Source organism: Anastrepha obliqua, chromosome 5, assembly GCF_027943255.1.
Source record: "Anastrepha obliqua isolate idAnaObli1 chromosome 5, idAnaObli1_1.0, whole genome shotgun sequence".
Lineage (NCBI taxonomy): Eukaryota > Metazoa > Arthropoda > Insecta > Diptera > Tephritidae > Anastrepha > Anastrepha obliqua.
Genome location: NC_072896.1, coordinates 33,189,019 through 33,213,270, shown reverse-complemented (window position 1 = coordinate 33,213,270; position 24,252 = coordinate 33,189,019). Strand labels below are relative to the sequence as shown.

Genomic DNA, 24,252 nt, shown 5'->3' with positions numbered 1-24,252 from the left:
CTTTGTCAATTTTACTCTAATGCACTTCAAACTTTCACACAATAATCTTAAGATGTTATAGAATAATTAAAAAAAAAAAAGGAAAAAAAAAATACCATACTACCCCCTTAAGTTTAGCACAAATTGGTTATAGAATATATTTCTTTAATAAAAACAAAAAAAAAATATTGTCAAAACTTTCCAATACATCACACTAACAGCTGAATGTTAGTGACTTCCTTTCTCATAAAGTTGACTCCACAATGCCGCAAAAGCGAAGAATAAAGCAGTTCGTTGTTGTAAAAAACATAGAACACTCTCAATCACATTTGCCAAGTGTTGTTGGAGTGATAGTTCCTGAGTGTACATAAATTCGCGCACTTCTGTTAGATCACAACCGAGTGTCCCGAGCCACACAACAACAACAACAAGCTATCATCAGCCTCAGTTGGTGCCCTGGAACATGAATCTTACTACTTTTGCACATGACATCATTATGAGAATATACACACACACATGCACACATGTACACAAAAGCCCAAAAATACTAAAGAACTTGTTAATCATCTAAAATAATCAAAAAGTACAGCTGCAAAAAATTACATCTCTCAAAAGAATAAAACATAAAAGCAAATAATAATAAAAACACTGATCAGCTGACCCAAAACAACATATTCTTAAACCTGTTTTTTGTTTTGCATTTTTTGCTGGTTTGTTTGATCGAAAGTGAGTCGGTTGAATTGTGTGTATTTATTTTTTTCTTTGCTCCAACTTCGCTACCACTGCCTTCCCTATTTGTCACAACTGGCACTTAATTTCACTCTTCCCCGCAAGGGAGGGTGCATACATATGTATGTATTTTGTATGTATGCGTTTGACGTCAAAAAAAGGCAAAAGCACTGACTTGTACCTGTGCACTTGAAGTTGTCGTTTCTGCACAGAAGAAGAACAAATAAATTCAAGAGTGAAAAAAACTTGTTTTAGACAACAACAGCAACAACAATGACAAACAAAAAAGTTAAATGAAGAAAGAATAGATCACAGCACCAAGTTTGTGATTTACCTCACTACCACCACAACACCTTACCCTTCACCATCGCCTTCAACACTACGACGCAATGCATTTTATTTTCAGACCACGAATTCATGCAGCAGCGACTGTTTATAACAATTTGCCAACGCTAAACTGTAGGGCTTTTGATTTTATGTACTTGTTATAATTGTCGTAGTTCAATTGATTGTTGTTTATAGTTTTTAATTTTCTCAAAATAAAAATATTTGATATGTAGAAATAAACATTTATTTAGAAAAAACAGGACCCATAAATCATTTAAAAATATCGATGTATTGGCGAAACCATGAACAATCACAAGAATGATAGAATATTGGAATCACTGAGTTTTTTCTAATTTCCTTGCTCAACTTGTTTACTTTGTTATTCGTAATTTTTTAATTTGCGCTTTTCAAGGTACCTACTTTGTTGGTACGTAAATACTATTGTAGGAGCTGTGCATATTCAACTTCTTACTGGACTTTTTTTTCTAATGAAACTTACGTAAAATCCTGATTGAAATCCAGTTGATATCCTGAGGTAGCCATAATTATTTTTTTCTTTCCTTGCTTTATTCGCTTTTTTGCAACTGTAACAATAACTTTCAAACAGCTACTTTCTGTACTATTCCAAAATAACTGATTTCTAATGCACTTTCACTTTTTTCAATTTATATGAAATCACTGTAATTGATTTCTTCTGTACGTTCTTATTTATTTTGTATTGTTTGCACTGCAATAAAATTTTCGGTATTTGAAAATATTGTAGGCGATGCTTATTCGTTCACTTCTATCGTAATTCTATTTCGTCTCAGTTCGCTGCCTCTTTGTTATTGCTATTTGGAATGTACGATTTTATGTATTTTTATTCCTCTATTGCTTTTTATGCATCCGTATGTTTCTTTGCCCGAAAATTAACTACCACTTTGTTGCCAAACGCTTTTATTTCTGATTGTCGATTGTTGTTTTTCGTCCGATTATTCGTCAATCTTTCTAGCGATTGTTTTCAAATTCACTAAATTCTGTATTTGGTCTCAGTGGATTTTTTGTTTAATTTATTTTCTATTTTCGTGGGAAAATTCTCGTTGAAAATACCTCTGTGTGGCAGTGGCAGCACTGCGTAGGGTACGCGTTGCCAACCATGCCAGAAGAAAGTGCCAAAGTTGTTGAAAGTTTTACACAAGGCGAATCTAGGCAAGGTGATAGTAAAGGAACAGCTGATTAGTATATTTTTGTGGGGTTTGGTGGCTTAAATGTTAAATTATCCGTTTTATTTTTGGTTAATGCTTTCTTGTCACAGTGAAAGCCGAATGGAGAGTGGATTCAAAATCAACGTAGGCGACCTTAAACTGTAAGTACATCCATTTGTAGAATAACAGGAACACCAAAAATTAAAGGAGAATCTTGGATAAGAGACTTTACGAAGAAGCCATTACTGCTACCACCTTGGTTTATAACCTCCACCAATTTATATTTCTTTAATTTGCGTTACGAAAATATAAGACGATGTGCAAGTTTTGTCTGTGATCCAAGTTTTGCCTTTCAATTTGCTCACAATATGATTTGCCAAAACTTCTTGAATTGACAGCTATGACGCCGTCGTCGAGAAAACAGCGAAAAAATCGATTGTCGCTAAAATTATTGGTTGCAAAATCATGCTTAGACGCAAAATTTAACGTAAAAGTTAACGAGCAATTTTGCAAAAGTGTGAGAGGGCTGGAATTTAATAACAACTTGGCTTAAAACTTCCCTATAGCATGTAAACCTCAAGTGAAGTAAAACTCCCTAAGCTAATAATATGTGAACGTAATATGCATTAATCACCTATAAATCCACCAAATTAATCTACCCGTTCACATATGGCAGATTACCTGCAAAATCTACAATCAGCTGTCATTACTGCTTCGAGAGGGTTTTCTTCATAGAAATTATTTTAGTGGAATACTTCGGTGTTGTTGGTTTCTTTAATTATTATTAATGATATGAAGAAACTACAAGGAGAAGGAAAAGCTAATTTAATTGCGCAATTGGCGCAATAATAAACAGTTGGAGGAAATCCGTATGCGACGTTTACTGAGGTTGCAAAAAATTATGGCAGTAATACACCTAGGAAACTCTATATTACATTTTATAATAAATAAAAGGAGGACAAAACACTTATGGACACACTCTTCCTTCTGTAAAATGAATCCCTAATTAATATTATTTAACAAACATTTTATTAGAATTATGTTTAAAGCTCTGTTTTCTTTGCCAGCATCCAGTTCATTTAGTTTTTATTTTGATGTTTCTCCTTACATTCGTAATAATAATTATCGATAACACAGAAAACACAGGGTTGTATGTCAATAAGTATCGTTATTATCTAGGATTATTTTATAATCTCAGATTTTGGGAGAGAAATTTTGTATGGGAAATCCCGCTTTTTAATCACGGATTTTGAGTAAAGCGCGAAAAAGTAGATCATCTAATTACATGTGAACGTATTATAAGACTAATTGCTTCAAATGATAAGGTCCTTGAAGAAACACCAAAATTTTAAAAAAGTTTTGAAATTATAAACGAAATTATAAAAGAAATAAAATTTGTATCCGTTATTTTTTTAAGCCATAAGGTATAGATAGGACATTTGTGAAGAGAAATTGAAAGACCAGATTAAATGCTATCAACTTGTAAACTATTTATATCAAATCGAGGGAAAATTTAATTCTTCTCTGTGGGATTCTATGGTAATTTTCAAAGCGTTGACTGACTGCACAGGTAAATTAAAAAATAGGTGTAAATAGTGAAAAGAAAAATAATTTTTTTTGGCATCTTATACACATATTTAGAGAAAATTTACGCGATTTATTTACTTTCAGTTAAAATAAGAGGTATTTACTTGATTTCTGCTATTGGTTACTATCACAAATTTCACCTTTAAAAAAAAAAAAATAAATAATTGGCGCGTAGACTTCTGTTAAGCCGCGCTCCTCTCCCCTATTTGTGGGGTGCGTCCTAAAGTTGTTCCGTAAATGAAGAGACCTAGAGTTTTAAGCCGACTCCGAATGGCAGATATTCTTTACGAAGAGTTTTTTCACGGCAAAAATGCACTCGGAGGCTTGCTCCGTACATTAAGCATCGATTTCACCTTTTACAGGTATAATAATTATTACAATAAATTGTTTTAATTTTTGGTACTAACTTTGATAATCGAATATTAGCTTAAAGCTATTGAACTGGTCATAACCTAAAAATTTCGAATTGTGTGTCATTGAGTATTCGCGTTGGACACTTTCCTCCTGCTTTAAGTTAGTTTTTAACTCTTTTAAATGCCCCATTTTACTTTAATCTTTTTAATGAGAAATAAATGGAGTTATCCACGAGATATTGATCTTTCGCACATTGACATTTTATAAGACAAAAACTACGAATTTTATTCATGAAATTTGGTAATATCCATAAACAAATATCATAATTTGTAAATAGAATGATTACCAGCCAACTGAGAGCGCAGATCCTGCTTATAAGGAGGTCACATATTCGATAGTTTTGCAAAATGTTGACCAAATTGAATAAATATCCCACCGCATATAGAAGTCAGAATATTAAATATAGTAATATTTGCTCAGAATTTTATAGCATTTTTATATGCAACTTCTGCTTTTTGAAGAGCTGAATACTAACTTTTAGGCTTACTCGCAAGATACCAAGGTGGATTTATTATAGGAGACAGCATTCACCCAGCTGAATTTTTCGCCGTAGGTATGGCTTACGTCAAAATGATATGCTTTGTTTGTATGTATAGGTATGTTTACATTTGATTACTAATTTTGACGTGATGCTTGGACCAAACGCAACAACAAATACATGTAGGGTTTTACTTATATGTGGTTGCTGTCACCTATAATAAATCCGCCTTGCAAGATACTTACAAAATGCAATATTTTTTAAATTATAGTTGATATTGAAGCATTTTTGGAGCATTGTAAAGTTGTTTATTTTTATTTAAATAGAAAAATAAGTATATGTCAATATTGTTATCGATGAATTTATGTATTTAAATTCTTTTAGGTTTTAAATTTTTTATATTTTTTTGGCTTTATTATTTACTGCAACATATTATGCACTTTAAATAATCAACAATTTCAGAAATTTTGCTGAAATCATCTTTAATTTCTAAGCGACGAAATTTACCAACTCTATTATATCTTAAATCAAATTGGGAACAGTTTTCTTCGGATCCAACTTGCCAACCATTTGGATTGAAGAGGAAGAATTAAATGTCAAAGCAACAATGCGATAAAGCAAGGTTAAAACACAAGGCTTAAAAAATTGTCGACTGTCAAAATTGTCAAAGTTTCAGTCGTCGACGCAACACGCAACGAAATTCTTTCTTCCTTTCTTAAAATAATTTTAATTTTCTTGTTAACATTTTTTAAGTGTGTCTATTAATTTTCAATTTAACAATGAACGGCTAACGGAATACAAATAAGTTTCGTTTTCAAAAGTTGTGAAAATCGGTAAAAATCGAAACAAGTACGACGGACGACTGCGAGAGCGTGGAAAATTTGCGAAAGTTTCTATAAGTTAGTTACGAATATTTGCTAGCCGCTTTGTTAGGCATTTAGATTTGTAAATTTAGTGCGTGTGCAATTAAGTTACAGCTCCTCGATTACGTTGGCTGCTTTTATTGTGCCTTAAACATAGTTAAAAAGTGAAAGAATTTGTGCCTGTTGTACCAATTAATAATACCAGTCACAAATTCGGATATTTGAGTTCTTGTGTGCAAGCGGCTCATACATACGTGTACGTGCACACCAAGTTCCATTAAACCCCCCTGGCGCTTCATAATATATACATAAGCACTACACATTTATAGCAACCCAAAGCAAAGTAAAGATAGATTGTGTAATTTATATGCAAATGGCTAATGATACCATAAAAAAGTGCGTGTGACTGCCGCTGACGCTGCTGATACTCCAACAACAGGCAGCGACGCCGACGCCATACCAAGTTGGAGACCGTATGCGAGAGCGCAACAAGTCCAATTGTGGGTTGAATGTGCTTAACAGCTAACGAGAAAGGCGGTTGATAGCATACGACAGCGTCAACGACCACAACGACAACGATAAACATAACTCCAGCCGCCGCGACAGTATACAACGCTGCGAAGTAACAAAACAAAAAAACAAGTGCCTTTGCAAAGCAAGTCCAATTAGATAGCAATGCCGTTGAAATTTCTGAAAAAGTGTCGTCAATACAACGTGACATCGAAGAGCCTGTTTGTAATCTCTGTGCATCATTTATTGGGTGAGTTTTTATTTGTGTAACCTGTATATCTCTGTGGGGGTGTTGAAAAGTAAAAGAATATTAAAAACTATCATAATTTGTATGTGTGTATGTGCTCTACATATAAATATCGCCAAGTCTCGAATGAATGATGAATGCGTTGTTGTGCAATGTATCAGCTGATAAAGTACATTTACAATTAATTCGTAACTCGTAAAAGTCATATAAAAATTCTTTGACTTTATTTGGCAAGAGCAAGTGCCTTTAAAAATCACGATCGATTGTAAGGTGGTGCGCGATAAAAATTTATTCGTAAATTCCAATTGGATGATAAACGCGCAAACGCCCCTTTTGTAGCTAATCACCGCTGCGCAGTCGACGAACTTGAGTGGTGGTGCACTGATACTGCGGCTGTGCAGTATGAGTGCAGGTAGAATTTATGTTTATTTATACATACATTGTAAAATGCGTAAATCTAAAATATTTTTTTTTTTGTAAAAAATATACACACACATACAACAGGGCCTTTCAAGCTCATGTTTTGCTTTGTCAACTGTCACAGTTCGATGGCGTCTCTTTTGACATATGCTGGCTCTCTCGATTCTTTTTTTAACAAAAGTGTGATATGCACTAAATAAGGATAGGATATAAGATTCTGCCGCGGTGGAGGGAACTCAGAATGTGGCGGGCGACATCAGCGAACCATGAATGAATTTTACAGAACCAGCTGATGCGTTTAGGTAATTGGACATTTGTTGTTTTTTTTTAATTTTTTATTGTTATTAACGAGCGGATTTAGTGGATTATCCCCTCTCTTTATTCTCTCCCTCACAGCCAGAAATACGCTCACGGTTGTCGCATACATATAAATCTAGCAGTAAAAATAGTCAAATTTTGTGAACAAAAATTTAAAGTTAGGTTAGGCTAATGTGAACAAAAAAGGAGAAAATAAAAGTTTTTTAGAACACCAAAATCTAGAACTACATCAGCTCAACAGCAGATTTTTTTAAATTCACAGAGACAGCCGAGTAGAGGTTCGCGATAAGGGTTGTCATCAAATGTACTATTTTTTGTGCTCAAGCAAATTATGTCAAACTTTTAGTTGAACTTGATCTAGTTGCTGTTGTTGTTGTTGTTATTATTATTATTGTAGTTGTTGTTGTAGCAGCATAAACATTCCCCATACATACACAGTAACAGTCCTTGGGCGGCTATTTAATTTACTTTAAGGTTCAGTCAGACCTATTTTTTCAAAAATCGGCTTAGCCGAACTCTTCCTCCTATTTCTGGTGTGCGTCTTGATGTTGTTCCGCAAACAAATGGACGTACAAGTTTCAAGCCGACTCCGAACGGCAGATATTTTTTACGCGGAGCTTTTTCATGGCAGAAATATACACGGAGGTTTGCCATTGAATGCCGAGGGGCGACCGCTATTAGAACAAACGTTTTGTTCATTTTGCTGTTTCATCGAGATTCGAACCTACGTTCTCTCTGTGAATTCCGAATGGTAGTCACGCACCAACCCTTTCGGCTACGGCGGCCAAAAATCTCTTTGCTTCTATAAATTTTAAATTCTCTATAAACACCGTAGTTTGAGAAAGTTTTTATTTTAGTTTTCTGGAAAGAATTTCATTAAGGAAACTTGCTAATGTGGCTGTAATGATTAAAAAATCTAAACTTTTCAATCTTACAGATTAGATTTTACATTTAAATATAAAGCTGAGAGACAACAACATTAAGGTTAAAAATTAAAAGACTCATTATTTTGAGGTTATGTCTTTTTTATTGCTAGCGTTACCCACAACCACACCTTCCATAGATTATGTTAAAAGGGCTGCGTTAAAACAGAAAAGTCAGGTGGATACCGCGAATTTCACTGTTAAACATATCTGTCTCACTCAGTTTCGAAGACCATTGTACTACATTCGGAGTAGAGTACAGACTACAGTAGAATGAAAAGAGAGACAGGATAGATATTATATGGATGGTAAGACGGACAAATTGGTTGGAGGTTTCACTTTCGCGAATCTTTTGGATTCATTGATAAATCTTAAGAGATTCGGAATAGGAAGAGTAAGAACTTCTTCCATGCTCAGAACATCGCACCTAAACATCCAAAGTCTGATTCTATAGAACGCCGGACAGGTGCAAAGAAAACGCTCTGCACTACCCCCCTTTTTACGACAAGACAGGCATATCTCCAATGATTCCCACGGTAGCCATATGCTGACCATAGGCGTTGTGCCCTGTGATTACACCGTCCTGCACTCTTCGATCCTTCCTACTAAGTATTAAGAGAAAGGGCACTAATTTCCTGTTTGGTTTTTTCACAAAGCACCTGGCTACTCTGCAGGAGCCCAACTCAGACCAACGCCTTCTATGGGTAGACCTCATGAAGGCGTCAATCCATAGTTGAACCGATGCAGAATTGACTCTAAGGAAGGGTTCAGGGCCTAGTGGCATATTTGCAGAACCTTCATTAGTCAGTTTATCAGCCAAGTTGTTCCCTGTTATATTGCAGTGTCCAGGCACCCAAATAAGACAAACTTTGTTGTGTTTTGTAACACTGTTTAGTTTTGTCTTACATTCTCCGACTAATTTCGAAGAGCAGCGTTGATTAGCAAGGAATGATTTAGGACCCATCGGTGTAGAGAGTGTGCTGCTAGTTAATAGGTTCTTTGAACCTAACCATTGATCTCTATCTGGGATCAAAACACGTCATACTTCCTACCGAAGCTAACGTAAGGCACCCGATTGTCCGCTGGCACAGTGTGCACCGCTCCGATAAGTGGTTTTTACTGCCGATTTTACTGCCATCACTGTGTTATCGCCTGTACAGATGGCGGCGTTAATCGTGATCACCGGCGCAGTTAATTCTGATTAAAATTGTAGTGTGACAGACGGTTGTTGCGCGTTTTAATGGACAGGTAATTTGCTATTTTGTAAATGAAATGTGAAGGCAGCAAAGTGCCCACATAAGGAAACGGACAAATTCAAGACAGAAATTTGACAGATATTAAAACGCATTCGGTAGAAGGTGCAGATGCGGGGTTATACTTTGCATAGCAGAAATATACTCGCAAGTATGCTATTTCCTACCATGGGGCGACAGCTATTTGAAAATAAATTTTGTTCAATCATCTGATGTTTCATACCCACTTTGAGTTTCGAACCCGAGTCAACTGGGTGATAGCCACGCACAAACCATCCGGCTATGGCTGATGTCAATTAGCACGAGATATATGAAATGAATTGCGAGATTTATTGAACTTGACCAAAATCGTTTAGGCCTTTACATTGCGAAACAAGAAAAAGAAGAATGCCATAAAACTATTTGCTAATTAAACGAATCCCATTCCCTCATTTGGTTTCCATTTACAATCCTAAACCTCTTACTCGCGCCTACACTTTGTGCCCACTGTGCACACCATTTCTATACTATCTCAACTCACTTTCAAGCCACAATGATTTTTACAGCCAATACCATTTCTGCCGCATTCCATTTTAGCCGTACTTTGTTTGATAACTTATTTTTGTCGCACATCTACTATAGTTGTGTTTAAAACATCTGAATAATTACCCACAATCTTTGGCTTACTTTATGACTCCCCAACACCAGTACACTTGCCTGTGTTTATTCAGACAGTTAGTGTTGTTGTACTTGCACGTTAATTCAACGCTGTAAGCATTTATTTGTTAATCAATATAAGATAAAATATGTTCTTTTTTTGTTTTCGCATTTCAAGTTTATTGCTAAATATTCCACATATTCGTACATAATTCACACTTGGCGTTCTATCTTCATTAAGACGTCGTAAGCACCGACAATGGCATACGATAATGTCAACTTTGACGCTGGCATCCGCCGTTTAGCTCTGCTGCTGCACACCATTAGTATTCAGTTATTAAGCGTTTTCATTTGTATGTAATCATAGATAATTCAAGAATTGAGGTGTGCGCGTACGCATAGATCATGATATGCCTGGGCCTAATGCGTTATGATTGTGGATAAGAAGAAGAAGAAGAAGAAGAAGAAGAGCAAGAAGAAAGAAATTTTCGTTATTAAAATTCTTTGTGCAGAAATTATTTCTAAAAAAAAAAGGAGCGTGTCATTATTCTGTATTACAAAATTCTGGGTGACAAAATTCTGCTTTTTAAAATTCTGCTTTTTTAAAATTCTGCTTTTTAAAATTCTGCTTTCTAAAATTCTGCATGTTTAATGCGAAAAATTCTGCTTTATTCAAGTTTTGTGATTTTCGTCATACAAGAAGTATCAAAATAAACATTTATTCCATAAATATACATATGTATATGTTTAAGATATAATAATATTTTAGTTTAGCCAATTACATTTAGTGTGACTTAATTCATTTCTTTTCTTAATAATCCTTCGTAGCGGTTCGTTTTTTACAAGAGTTCTACGCAAAAATACCGTGGATTGCGTAGCCGGAGTTGGACTGATGAGGGTTATTTTTTTGAAGCGCGGCCGAAGGCCGCCCACGCGAAAAGAAGTTCTACGCAAAAATATTGTGGATTCTATCGAAACTGAAGAAAAAATTATTATTATTATTTTTTATTTAATATAAATAATAATAATAATAAATTAAATAATTACATTCCCTCCTTAACATTGTTCACATTATATTTTAATACAGAATTTTGTAATACAGAATTTTGAAAGCAGAATTTAAAAAAAGCAGAATTTTAAAAAAGCAGAATTTTAAAAAGTAGAATTTTGTTTTTAGAATTTTGTATATACAGAATTTCGACACCAACCAAAAAAAAAAATTATCGATATTTATATTTATATGTGCAGAAATTATTATAAATATAAAATTATATTATATTTCTTTTAGAAAAAAAAGGTTTTTTTTAGAAAAATATATAGTTTTTTTAGAAAATTGTATAGTTTTTTTGTTTTTATTATAGAAAAATATATAGTTTTTTTTAGAAAAATATGTACCTAGTTGATAGTTTAGAAAAAATAATTGGTTTTTTTTTTTTCAGAAAAAAATATAGTTTTTTTTTATAAAAATATATACATAGTTGTTATTTTAGAAAAATATATAGTTTTGTTTTTTAGAAAAATATATAGTTTTTTTTAGAAAATTGTATAGTTTTTTTTTTAGAAAAAAATATATATTAGTTTTTTTAGAAAAATATATATTTTTTTTTAGAAAATTATATTATTTTTTTTTAGAAAATAATATAGCTTTTTTGTTTAGAAAAATATGTAGTTGATAGTTTAGAAAAAAATATAGTGTTTTTTTAGGAAAACATGTATGTATGTAGTTTTGTGTTTTAGAAAAATATATAGTTTTTTTTAGAAAAATATGTACCTAGTTGATAGTTTAGAAAAAATAATTGGTTTTTTTTTCAGAAAAAAATATAGTTTTTTTTTATAAAAATATATACATAGTTGTTATTTTAGAAAAATATATAGTTTTGTTTTTTAGAAAAATATATAGTTTTGTTTTTTAGAAAAATATATAGTTTTTTTAGAAAATTGTATAGTTTTTTTTTAGAAAAAAATATAGTTTTTTTAGAAAAATATATAGTGTTTTTTTTTTAGAAAATTATATAGTTTTTTTTAGAAAATAATATAGCGTTTTTGTTTAGAAAAATATGTAGTTGATACTTTACAATAGAAAAAAAATATATTTTGTTTTTTTAGAAAAATATAGTTCATTCTATGGAAAGAAGGTTTTAAACTTTGCATAAGATTTATAAAAATTTAGCAAGTTTTCATCAAAATTTCAAAATTTTATAGCCTATTAAATTTTAGTATAGAAACCTGCAAGTTTGAAGACGGTTAGAATTTTCGTAGATTTTTTAAAATTTCTTCCGCTGATGAGGTTGCGCATTTTCTCCGTCAAAAAAAAAAAATTATAATTCGAGCATTCGGTTTATTAAGAAAATAATTGAAATTGAAAAATAAATGAGTAGATAAATAACTAAAATTTGCTTATGAGCGGTGCCTTCATAATATTTTCGGGAACGTGTATGTAATTTTCGACTTCGCTCCAATTAAGAGCGGCGCATCTTCTAAATTTAAAAAATGCATTTTTGGATTCTTGCTAAGATGCTCCAGGGAATAAATAATAAATGTAATTAACCGGGAATTAATAATTCACACGTGCGTAGGGCCGAATTTCAAATAATAGAAATCGTTTTTTTCTAATAGCGGTCGCCTCTCGGCTGGCAATGACAAATCTCCGAGTGTATGTATTTTTGCCGCGAAAAAGCTCCTCCCTGCCATTTGGAGTCGCTACGTCCTTCAATTTGTGGAACAACATTAAGACATACGCCACAAATAGGTGGAAGAGCTTGGCCATATGCCCATAAGGATTATATTTTCATATAAAAATCCCACATTGAAAAAAAAGAATAATTGATTTTTTAATTAAATTTTTACTATACTCAAATTTCAAATTCAAATAGGAGGAGGAGCTCGGCCATACGTCCATAAGGATTATATTTTCATATAAAAATCCCACATTGAAAAAAAAAAATCACTTGATTTTTTAATTAAATTTTTACTCTACTTAAATATCAAATTTCAAATTTCAAATTCAAGTTTCAATTAAACCCCTTTACTACTTCTCCTATTTTCTTTCTTTCTTTATTTTTCTTCTTTTTTTAATACCTTCTACAACTTCAACTTCTTTACTACCAACTATAATTTTAATTTCCTGCGTTTGCTTGAGTTTACTTATAATTTTATTATCATATAAGCTTTAAAAAAAAAAATTAAAAATAAATAAATTTAAATTTTATTGCTAATCCTTTATCTAGTAGGCTATTCAATAATTGTAAAAATAACCTTTCGTTGTATGTTTGACTTTAATAAATAAATAAATAAAATAAATAAAGTAAATAATTAATTAAATAAATAACATAAATTAAAAAAAAAAATTAAATTAAAAAAAAAAAAAAAATTAAAAAATTAAATAAATAACATAAATTAAAAATAAATAAAATAAAATATAAATAAATGAAACAAAATATATAAATAAAATAAATAAATAAATACATAAATACATAAAACAAAATAAATAATTATTAAATAAATAACTTAAATTAAAAAAAAAATTTAAAATAAAATAAATAAATAAAAAATAAATAAATAAACATTATATGGCCCACCCTGTGTGTGAGTGTGACAATGCGTAGCGCCACTTGTTTGAGTTATTTTTGTTGTTGTTGTGTGTATGTTTATTTTTGCGGTTATTAGTTGTTTGTTGGCACTCTGATAAGTTGTGATGGTGTTGTAAGGAGTAAATTTACTTTATAATGAGGTAATTGGAATATTTATAATTTTGTTGCTGTTGTTGTAGCCATTGAAAAGCACACAACCGAGTGATAACGTCTGCCTCAATTCGAACTTGAAGGCTTAATGCTCGAAAATAAGCATTATATTTTACGTGTTTTCACTGCGAATTTACATAATATACGAGGGTTGCCCAAAAAGTACACGTGCTTGATGATAGGTGGGCTTGCTAAGATAAGTTGAAGCACCTTTGACAGATGACAGCACACGCAAATAATGTACTGTCATCTCTCCAGGGTACTTCTTGGTAAAATATTCGATCTATGTGTTGTTGTTGTTGTTGTTGTTGTTGTAGCAGTTGTTGTTATACTGGGATCTCAAAGCCGTTTCTTGGTAAAACGTCGATTTGTATGTATGTATGTATGTACATATGCTGTTGTTGTTATATCAGTTGTTGTTGTACATTCATCTCTCAAAGGTGTTTCTTGGCAAAATACTTATCTATATGTTGCGTGAATTGTTCTGAGTGAATTTATATTCAATTGCTAGAAAATTTTTGGCAATCAATTTAGAATGATAACACCTGAATCAGCGAATTATCATTCTGAACGACAGTCAGGTTGCACTCAAACCCTTATCTTCTTTTCAGGTAAAGTCCTCACTAGTCTTTGAGCGCATAGAGAAACTTGATGATGATTTGGCTAGAGAGGCTTCGCCATTAATAGGACCTGAGCCCTTCCTTGTCGCGCGACAGCATACTATAAAGGAAAAGCTTAGAAGCGAAGAGCTAATGGTAGGAGATGAAAGCTGGCTTCAAATTTTGGAGCTACGTCAGGCTAAGTCCTTATTAGGAGGGTACAATCAAAAGAGATTTGGGCAACTCATAAGCCTGCCTAAACAAACTAAGAATGCTCATGGTAGACACCGCGCCCGTCTGTATAGACTGGCGGATGTGGTCCACCGACTTCTGTCGTTTTGCGTTTAATCTCCGGTAGCTCCAATACACATTATGGAATGTAATGCCACATAGAAAAAAGAGTAGACATCCTGTGCTGTTACGGTCAGAAGAAAGGCACATACGCCCAGCTAATACTAACCTCGATTTTAGGTTTACTCAGGGATCTGGGCTTAGATGAGTTATTGTGATGTGTAGAGGGCACAAGGGACCCTTAGATCGAAGTTTAAACCTACAATTACTTTAATTCTAATACTAAGACAGCGACAGTTTTCGGTCTAAACTCGTCAAGTTATTACATATATAGGGTTTTCTCTGTGTATATCGGCCATCTTGGTAAAGCTATAGCTGCCAGATTTGTTGGGAATACTTATTTGTCTGAAATTGTAAAAATTTATTATCAAAATCTGTGCTCTGTTTGCCAAACGTTCGGCAAAAAAATCACATTGAGTGATGTGGTTCAGTGGCTTCATACCTCAATTAAAATTCTCGGATTTTGAGTCATGGAAATTTTCGTAAGATTCCAGCGGTGCACATGAATTAAAAGAAAATAGGCTCTTAAGAGGTTATACGCAGTTATGAAGCAAATAAAAGACGGGTTGTCAAGGATTTATCCTGAAGAAACTTCAGAATATTTTAATTTGAAAATTTTTGGCGGTTATAAAAGCATCCTTCAAGAACGTAACAAAATTTTTTATTTATGAAAATGTTGATTATAGAGCGCGCTGCAGGCGATTTCTGGAACCTCCTTTAAAAAAAGACGATTTACGGTGTACATCGTAACTCAGGATTGGATTATCTGAAATCAAAAAACCAAACAAATTTTGTTAATATATTAGATTATCTAGTAATTAATCGTTCGGCTAATCAAAATAGTGAATTTTCACAAAATGGTAGCTTTCAAAAGAAATGATTTCGATTTTTACGTTAAAATTTGGTCGTAAATTGATTATAAAATGGAAAATAAGTATTAGATTTACAAAAGGAACGATTAATTACTAGAAAATGTATCTTTAAAGATTGAGTTAAAACGGTTGACCGATCAAACAAGCCGTTTTCGAGATATCGTGTACACCGACTTGAAAAATGCCGTTTTGAAAAAAACACGTTTAAAGTTTCAATACCTACCTTAAAACGTGCCGAGGCATCTCTACATATTTAGGTATAACTCCGAAAGTATTGCTTAGATCTGCTTCAAATTTCGTGCGTATACTTTTGAATATATGTACATTACAAAAATGCAATAAAAAAAATCGATTTTTTTGAAAGTCATAACTGCGTATAACCCCTTAAACTGTTTGTATTATTCATATTCCAAGTTCGAGCGCTCTTAATGAAAAGCCCTATATAAGGCAGTAGAATACATACATACATTTGCAAGTCCATATCATCGTTAAGCTAACACAGCTAGTCAGAACCCATTTTTCTAGAGCTGTTCAGAGCCTGCGGTGCTCGCTATCGTCCGAGCTTCTACGTCATAGGACAGAGATTGAAAATATTTATGCCCACTAAATATCAAGATTCTTGCGTACTACCATTTACAATATCAGATTGTGTTTTCGTAACTATTTTCTGGTACTTAAATTATTCTCAAGTTGTTAACAAAAATTGCCTGTTATCTAAACGCACTTACTAACTACCCCAACAAATCGCTTGATAAGAACGCTGTAAAACGGTGAGTGTTGAGTGTGTACTTTATGACTAAGCTGCTAGAAAAACACTTGTATTTCATACTTATTGCCAATTTATTACCACAAATAAAACCTGCTGCAATTTAAATTATTACATTTGTTAACAATTTGGTTCTCAATTTTATGGCCACCTTCCGGCACTTCCTGTATGCACTTAACCTGAGCCAGCATTTGCTACGGCGATTCTACATATGAATATCTATGTGATGATACACATACAAATTTTTTTATTACATGTTTTTCTTAGCTTTGTGTTTATTTTGAATATTAGTTTCTTCTTTTAATATGTTTTATTTACATTTCTAAATTAGTTTATTTTTCTTATTTGACCAGCTATACAAATTTATGTAGCAAGCATATTTAACATTTGTTCACAGACAAGATGAAGGGTTAAGTAATTTTTTTTTGGTTTGTTTCGCTTAAGAAAACAAGTTTTACCTTATCTTTAAATTCTTATTTTCCTAAGATATAATTTTACGGCTTATCTTGCGAATTCTCTTTCACCTAATTTACATTTTTATATGCCAATTGAAATTCCCCGAATTCGCTTTATATATTTTTCTATTTGACTATGAATATTGGCTATTTAATTTCTAAATTTTCGTATTGCTTCTAGTCATTACTTATTCCTATCATATTTTGGTATTGGTATTCTTTTATAATTAGTTTTTTTGTTTACAAAAGTCAGTAAATACCCCGTGCGACACATTTAGGGCGAACAGATGTTAACAAAACTTCGTCTTATTCTTTCAATAGTGGAGATATCTAACTACGGTGAAACCTCGAAGCAACGAAACTGGTTACAACGAAAAAAAAGTTCTTAATTTTTGTTGCTGTTGTAGCAGCATAAATACTGTTAGATGGCAAGTCCTTGATCGGATATAAATCACGTTCATTCCGGTAACGTGGAACCGAATGTCATAGGAACGTTCGTAATTTTTCTGAGAGTTTGCTTTGTTTTGAAATTTGTTTCAGTGGATATACATTTGTTCACATATATTGAAATAATTTCCGTGGCAATAATCTTCTAAAGATTTTACGATAAAATTTTGACACCATGAAAACATTCTATATAGCGGTAATTTGGTTAGGTGAGGTAAAGAAGTTTTGAATGTTTTTCGCTAGATATCTTTTGGGAACCATATCTCATACGCAAGGTGGCGCAAAATTAATCGTGAATTATCAAATCAATCATTAATCTAACCAATTTTGTTTTTGATTAAATTTTTTACTAAATAAAAAAATGACGGAAATCTTTATTTTGCTTCCATTGCTTGTCTGTTCGTATACTGCAGCTGCGTAGTAGTTCAGAAATGTCAAATATGATTGGCGTACGATGCCATTTGGAAAAATTAAAAAAAAATTCCTATAGGGTGATTAATTTTGTGCCACCCTGTACTTCCCTTTTTTGATAATCCGTGACTACCGCTTAATTTGACAGCTGCGTTCTAGTTCGATAATGAAAGAATTGCATAAGGTTTTACTACTGTTTATTTATTTCCTTATATATACACTAGCAAACCCGGCCCCCTTCGCTGGGCACACTAAAATAGAATAGATATGGTTTAGAACAGAAAATATATGGTTTTCATATTATTATTTATTTCTTTATTCTTTATTCAAGCGCTTTGGCATAAACAATATTTTTTGTTTTTCTATTTGTTTTTGAGTAAATATAAAATATAAATTGAAAATCAGGAAAAAAGAAGATTGCTTTTAAATTTCAAATCAACGCATATGAATAACTAAGAAACAATCGTCTTTTTTCCTGATCATCCATGAATTTTTCGTTTCAATTTATATGTTTTATTAAGCATTGGAGCTTTTTTAACCATTATCCATTTATATTTTTCAAAAAAAAAAAAAAACCAAAAAAATTGTTTTTTCCACGAACACATAATTTCATTCGGATTTCACATTAAATTCTCAAATTTCGTAAGAAATTATTCACTGTTCCAAAATCCACTCCAAAAAAATTCACAAACAGTTTTTACATGTTGCACTTACGTTTTTTCCTTATGGCATCCAAATCAGAAAGAAATATTGACACATTGTAACTCACTTTGACAGTTCAGTTCCGCCCCAAGCGTTAAAAAAGTAAGCGGCATTATGGCTGGCTCAAAAGAACGCTGTACCCGTTGCCACTGCTCCGAATTACAACCAAACTTTACGAAAACCATTTTCAATACTTACTTAACAATGTGCGTAAGTTTGGTTTAATTCGGTGCAAAGACACGGCGGTTCCAAGTTTTGGCATATATTTTGAGACCCTAGTCATCAATAGGTATGAAAATTACCCCGTATTAAAGCACTTATCAACAGCTTTCATTTGATATCCATATTGTACATACCCAACCAAAGGTTACCCGGGTCCACGTTTTGACCTATATCTCGAGACCCCAGTTACCGAGCGGCATGAAAAATACTCTATACTAAAGCATTCACCAACAGCTTCAATTTGATACCTATATTGTACATACACATGCGAAGGTTACCCGGGTCCACGTTTTGACCTATATCTCGAGCCCTATCCACCAATAGGTATCCAAACTATACGGAAACCATCTTCAATACCTTCTTAACAATGTGTGTAAGTTTGGTTTAATTCGGTGCAGACACGGCCGGTTAGCGAACACACACAAAAAGTTGACTTTATTTTATATATAAGATTTTTTTCAGTTTGTGTCAGAAAAATCCATATATCTTACGGAACCCTATTTTTTCCAAAATAAAATGTACTCCATGTTACTCTTGGATAATGTAGTTTTCGAATGGTGAAAGAATTTTTAAAATCGGTCCAGTAGTTTTTGAGCCTATTCGTTACAAACAAACAAACAAACAGACAAACAAACAAACAAACAAAGTTTTCCTCTTTATAATATTAGTATAGATATATTTTTTTTAATTTTAAATTTACAATTTTACACAAAATAAACTCTCTTATAGTATTAGAATTTATTTTTTAACTTTGCTCAAATTCGATGCTGATCTTTTTACAATACTCAAGGTTTTAATGATCGAAATTCTCGTATATGTTTGAAATAAGAGTTCTCCAAAAATATTAAAAAAAAAACATTAAAAAAAGTTAAAAAAATATAAAAAAAAAGTTTAAAAAAATATTAAAAAAAGTTTGAAAAAATATAAAATATATTTAAAAAATTAAAAACAAAAAAAATTAAATAAAAAAATGTATTTCAAGAAAGTTGAGTATAATATTTTCAGTTATAATTTTTTATTATTTTTTTAATTTTTTTTTTTATTCTTTACTACTTTTTTATTTATTTTTTTTATTTTATGTCTTTTTTTTAATTTGTAACTTTGCACAAATTAAATTCCACTACAGTATTACAATTAATTTTTTAACTTTGCTCAAATTAGAGTACTCTAGGTTAAATGTTCATAAATAACAAAATTTCTAAAATACAAAAATTTATTGTATATGTAAAAAATAAAAAAACATGTATAAAAAAAATTAAAAAAAATTAAAAAAATATGGAAAATAAAAAATATATAAGTAAAAAATATAATAATTAAAAAATATATATGTAAAAAAAAATCAAAATAAATTTTAATAAAAAAATGTATTTATAAAAAGTTTAATAAAATATTTTCAATTTACATTTTTACCCAACCGAATAACCGTTTTTTCAATAACCCTTCTAGTCCCGCACAGTGTAGGTTTGGTTTACTTGTAGTTTTGCTTTGCATAAATAATTTGTCATTTTATTTCTTCGCCACATTCTGTCGGGATTTTTTTTCTTTTTTTTAGCTTGTATAGCTTTTGTGATATTCCAATAACTTTAATCTTTATCGGTCTAAGGCGGTGTCGTATCCAAGGCGTTTTAGACACGCCTAAATGCTTTGCATATTTTTGCGTTTTATTATGAGTTTTTGGTATTTATTTTTCTTATTGATATCTTGCAGTTTTTTGGTACTCTCACATGAAACAAAATATCGTATTGATTTTGGTATTTGAAATAGGTTTAGCTATTTGCTCACACGAAAAATGATTTTGTTTTTGAGAAATAGCTTTAATAAATATTTTTTCTACAGAACAAAGTATAGTAATGAAGCAATAATAATAATAAAGGAAAATGATTAATAGTCCCTAAATTTATTTTTAATTTAACTAAATCTAATTTATCTAAAATTAATTAGCCTCTGTCGTTGTATATCCTTTTCGCTTTTTTTGCTCGACATGTACGATATCGAATTTAGGCTCATTTTCCTAGAAGTCCACCCTGGGTATTTCGATTATCTCTTCCAGAACTGCGTAGATATGCAAGAGCCCAGGAGGAAAAATACTTCGGCTGCCAGAGCTTTCTTGGGCAGACACTGCAGAATTAACAAACACCTCCACATGGGTTTCGTTTATGAGTGTAGGTGGAGAGTGTGTAGAGAGAAAGAATGTTTCCTCTTCTTCAGAATACATTTTAAGCCCCTTTAATGATCTGCTACCAAGGGAAACTTTATCCTCCTCTTGATGTAGCAGCAGCAAAATTCTAAAAAATGAGCCCTCTGCTTCTATCGCAAACAGTCCTGAGTGATGATCTTTGAATTGTATAAACTAAGTAATAGATCCTAATGGGTGCGCTGTTTGTCTCTGTTCCCCCAGCTTTACTTCTAATTCATTCGAATGTAATAAAGCTGAATGACTTAAAGCACGAACGGTTTTATGGCCAAAACTGAAATTTCGATCCCGGCAACCAGTTCGTGCAATATTCGTTGAGTCGTTTAAATAATGGAATCAGTATCCGCCCCATTACCGATTAAAAAAAATTAAAAATTTTTGTTTTCATGTATTTATTTTTTTCTATATTTGTGGCTTTCCTTCTTTGCTTCGCAAATCTGCTCATTTGTATGCAAAGACAACTTTGTCGTATTTTCTATTGTTTTTGTAATAATTATAAGAATATGTAATTATTTGTTCTTTGTTTTTGTTTTTTGTTGGCATTTAATTTATTTATTTGCATTTTAATAGAAGCTATTTTATTGTTGTGGAAAAAAATTTCTTTTAATGCCCGCCAACAATTGTCTTGGAATTTATAATTAGAATATGAATAACTTTTTTCTTCCTTATGTTGTGGTTGTTATTATTACTATGATGTCGCCAAGGCTACCCTGTAGGGAAAATCTCAACTGTTGTAAATAATTTTTGGTTTAGCCAACTGCTAATTACTTTGCTACTTACTAAGATGGTATAAGAAGAAAAGTGGTCCCTTTCGGTATCAAATGTAATCAATAGGGTGTGGTGTATAATATTCGCGAGTTTCGGTAGAGCGACGGGGCGGGGTTGGTGAGTTTCTCTGTTTTTAAAGTTCTTTGTAACTGATGGTTCAAGAAGTTGGACTGTCTTCAGAGTGCGACCAAGGATTATAGATCACCAGGCTTGCTATTTAGCCATGGTGAAAAAGAAAATTGTGAAGGGAACTTTGGTTGTCACATCATTTGGGGATTCGGCAAGCGAATTCTGCACGATCATTTTACATGTATTAACACACTCGTCCAATCAGTTGTTGTTCAGACGGCAACGAGGTGTTATTGGTTGATTTTTTTCGTATACCACCAACACAATGCCAGTTTTTTTGTAAATACACCTGACGTCAGCCCATCAGTTGATATTATAAAAAAATTATTATAAAAAATTTTTTATAAAAAAAATTATTATAAAAAAAATTATTATAAAAAAAAAATTATAAAAAAAAGTTATAAAAAAAAGTTATAAAAAAAATTATAAAAAAATGTTTGTAACAAAAAAATGTAAAAAACGAATTATAAAAAAATTATAAAACAAATTATGAAAAAATTATTATAAAAAAAATTATAAAAAAAAATTATAAAAAAAAATATAAAAAAAATATGAAAAAAGTATAAAAAAAGAAAGAATTATAATAAAACGATGAAATTGATGATGAATAAAAAAGATTAGAAAAACCATGAAAATTTACGATATTTTTTTATTGGCGTGTTAAAATTGAAAAATGTTACAAAACATTTTGCCAGCGCTCTCACGAATCTTTGATTTTCGCATCATATTACATTACCCATGAGTTCGATATTAGTGCTTTTCCTACCAGGTAGCGTCAAACGCAATAGGAGAGACTGTGACAGCGACAGCGAAGCGGCAGCAGGAAATAGAAACAAAAATCCACGCAACAGCTGTCGTGCTAGTGCCGACATACAAATACATATGCATGAATGTGTGTGTGCGCGGTGGCCTGCAAACTTCCCATCGACAAGAAGAAGTCCATTTTTAAATAGTTGTCGCTATTCAATTTTAATTGAATTTAATTTTTATATACCAATTGGCATTAAAGCGATACATATTTGATTAAGCTGCACACCCATGCATACATACAAGTGCATATATTCAAATAACATACATACATACGAGTACGTATAGTAACTCACTGCTAATTTCATTGGTTTATTGAAAATTCTCAACTTCGTTGGGTGGGAGCTTCAGTTGTCGGTCAATTCTTTGAAATGCAATTTTCTGGTAATTTCATCAGCTGTCAATGTAATTGAAATCACCTTCGCGAAAACATCTGTTAGCAATTTTAAAGTATGAGTATGTACATAAATATGTAGCTTACTGTGGGATTGTGGCTTATGTTGTGGAAATCGGGCTGAAGAGCATTCCTATTTCGATCATAGCAAATATGTGATTTATAAAATTCATGCAATAACTCAAAAACCAGATAGTTTTTCTATTACTCTTTGAGAGTGAGATGTGCAATGTGTATTGAGGTATCTGGTTAGTGTGCGTCGATCGAAATTATACCTCTTTTTTGTGTGTCAATGACTGTGAGCTAAATTCTTAACATTGAGTTCATTTTTTATTCTTAATTTAAGAAGCGATTTTGAATTGTGTTCGTTACCGAATGAATTTTTTTTTTAATCCATTTCTTTATTGCGATCTGTTTTTTAAACATTAAGCAATTTTTTTACTTAAAGCTATATTTAATTCATTTAAGAGAAAAAACTTATATGGCATACACGCAGTGGTGCAACCATTTACTAATTTTAATAATAATTTAGATAGATTTATTATCATAAGGTCTTTTGTAGATTTTCGAGTTCTGTGACAAGCTGGTTTGAGTGCGATTGGAGTCGTGTTCTGGGCAATGAGGCATATTTTCTTATTTTTTGAATTATGACAGTTGATATTATGCCATTTATGATTCTCAGCGATAAATTTTTTGCTTAAAATATTTTAAGTACCACAAAATGTTGATGTTTAGCCAGTTATAATTCTACATAGAAAGCGTCATCCAAAAGTGTTTGCTAGACAAATTGTTGAACTGTATTTGTCAACTTCAGTGCTATTTTTAGAGCTTAACTAATTGAGTTTTAATATCGACCTTAATAATCCAATGTCGCTATATACAAATACAATGCCAACCAAGGCAATTAATATGAGTTTACTTTTAAGGGATTAGAGGTAGAGTCAGAGGTATCAACTAAAATTTGTATTTAAAAAAAAAATTTCAAAAGTAATTTAAATTATTTTATAAAGCTAATCAAATTTCGTCTGATTTGCTTGAATTGCTTACACAAATCTATGGAAGCCTCAACCTTTTCAAATATGCAAAAAAAAAATAAACAATAGGGTTGAAAACAAATCAAGAGTTATTTTACTAGTGGCAATCAAAAAGTGATGATCAGGGCCGTAGAGAGCATATCCGGGCCCCGGGGGAAAATTGCAAATGCGGTCCCTTTCCAATTATGTCTAATTCATATAAATACGTATAATCTCGAGTCCGGGCCCGGGGTAAAAAGTCCCCGATACGCTTCGATATCCCTTTTTATAGCTTCTTTTGAGGAGTAGTTCTTGCTACTCATATGGGATTGAAGTCCACGGAAAAGGTGATAATCATAAGGTGCAATATCCGGAGAGTATGGTGAATGCAGCATTAGCTCCCATCCGAGCTCGTTCAGCTCGCCTAATGTTTGCCTTGCGGTATGAGGTCTTGCGTTGACGTGGTGAAACAAAACTTTGCGTCTATTCACTAAAGACGGTCGATTTTTGTTAA

General features: G+C 32.0%; 2 protein-coding genes across 3 annotated transcripts in view; one reads left to right on the top strand and one right to left on the bottom strand.

Annotated features, from left to right (window-relative positions):
- The window catches only part of LOC129247755 (WD repeat domain phosphoinositide-interacting protein 2), a 57,826-nt gene extending 55,740 nt beyond the window's left edge, over positions 1 to 2,086 (bottom strand). For both annotated transcript variants that reach the window (XM_054887041.1, XM_054887042.1), the window contains exon 1: positions 1,535 to 2,086. In XM_054887041.1, the coding sequence (XP_054743016.1) occupies positions 1,535 to 1,578 (44 nt within the window). In that variant the 5' untranslated portion in view covers positions 1,579 to 2,086. The remainder of the gene's footprint in view (positions 1 to 1,534) is intronic.
- A 3,293-nt stretch (positions 2,087 to 5,379) lies between these two features.
- Positions 5,380 to 24,252, top strand: part of LOC129247754 (tyrosine-protein phosphatase non-receptor type 14) — a 35,902-nt gene continuing 17,029 nt past the window's right edge. The window contains exon 1 of the mRNA XM_054887040.1: positions 5,380 to 6,321. Within this exon, the coding sequence (XP_054743015.1) occupies positions 6,237 to 6,321 (85 nt within the window). The 5' untranslated portion in view covers positions 5,380 to 6,236. The remainder of the gene's footprint in view (positions 6,322 to 24,252) is intronic.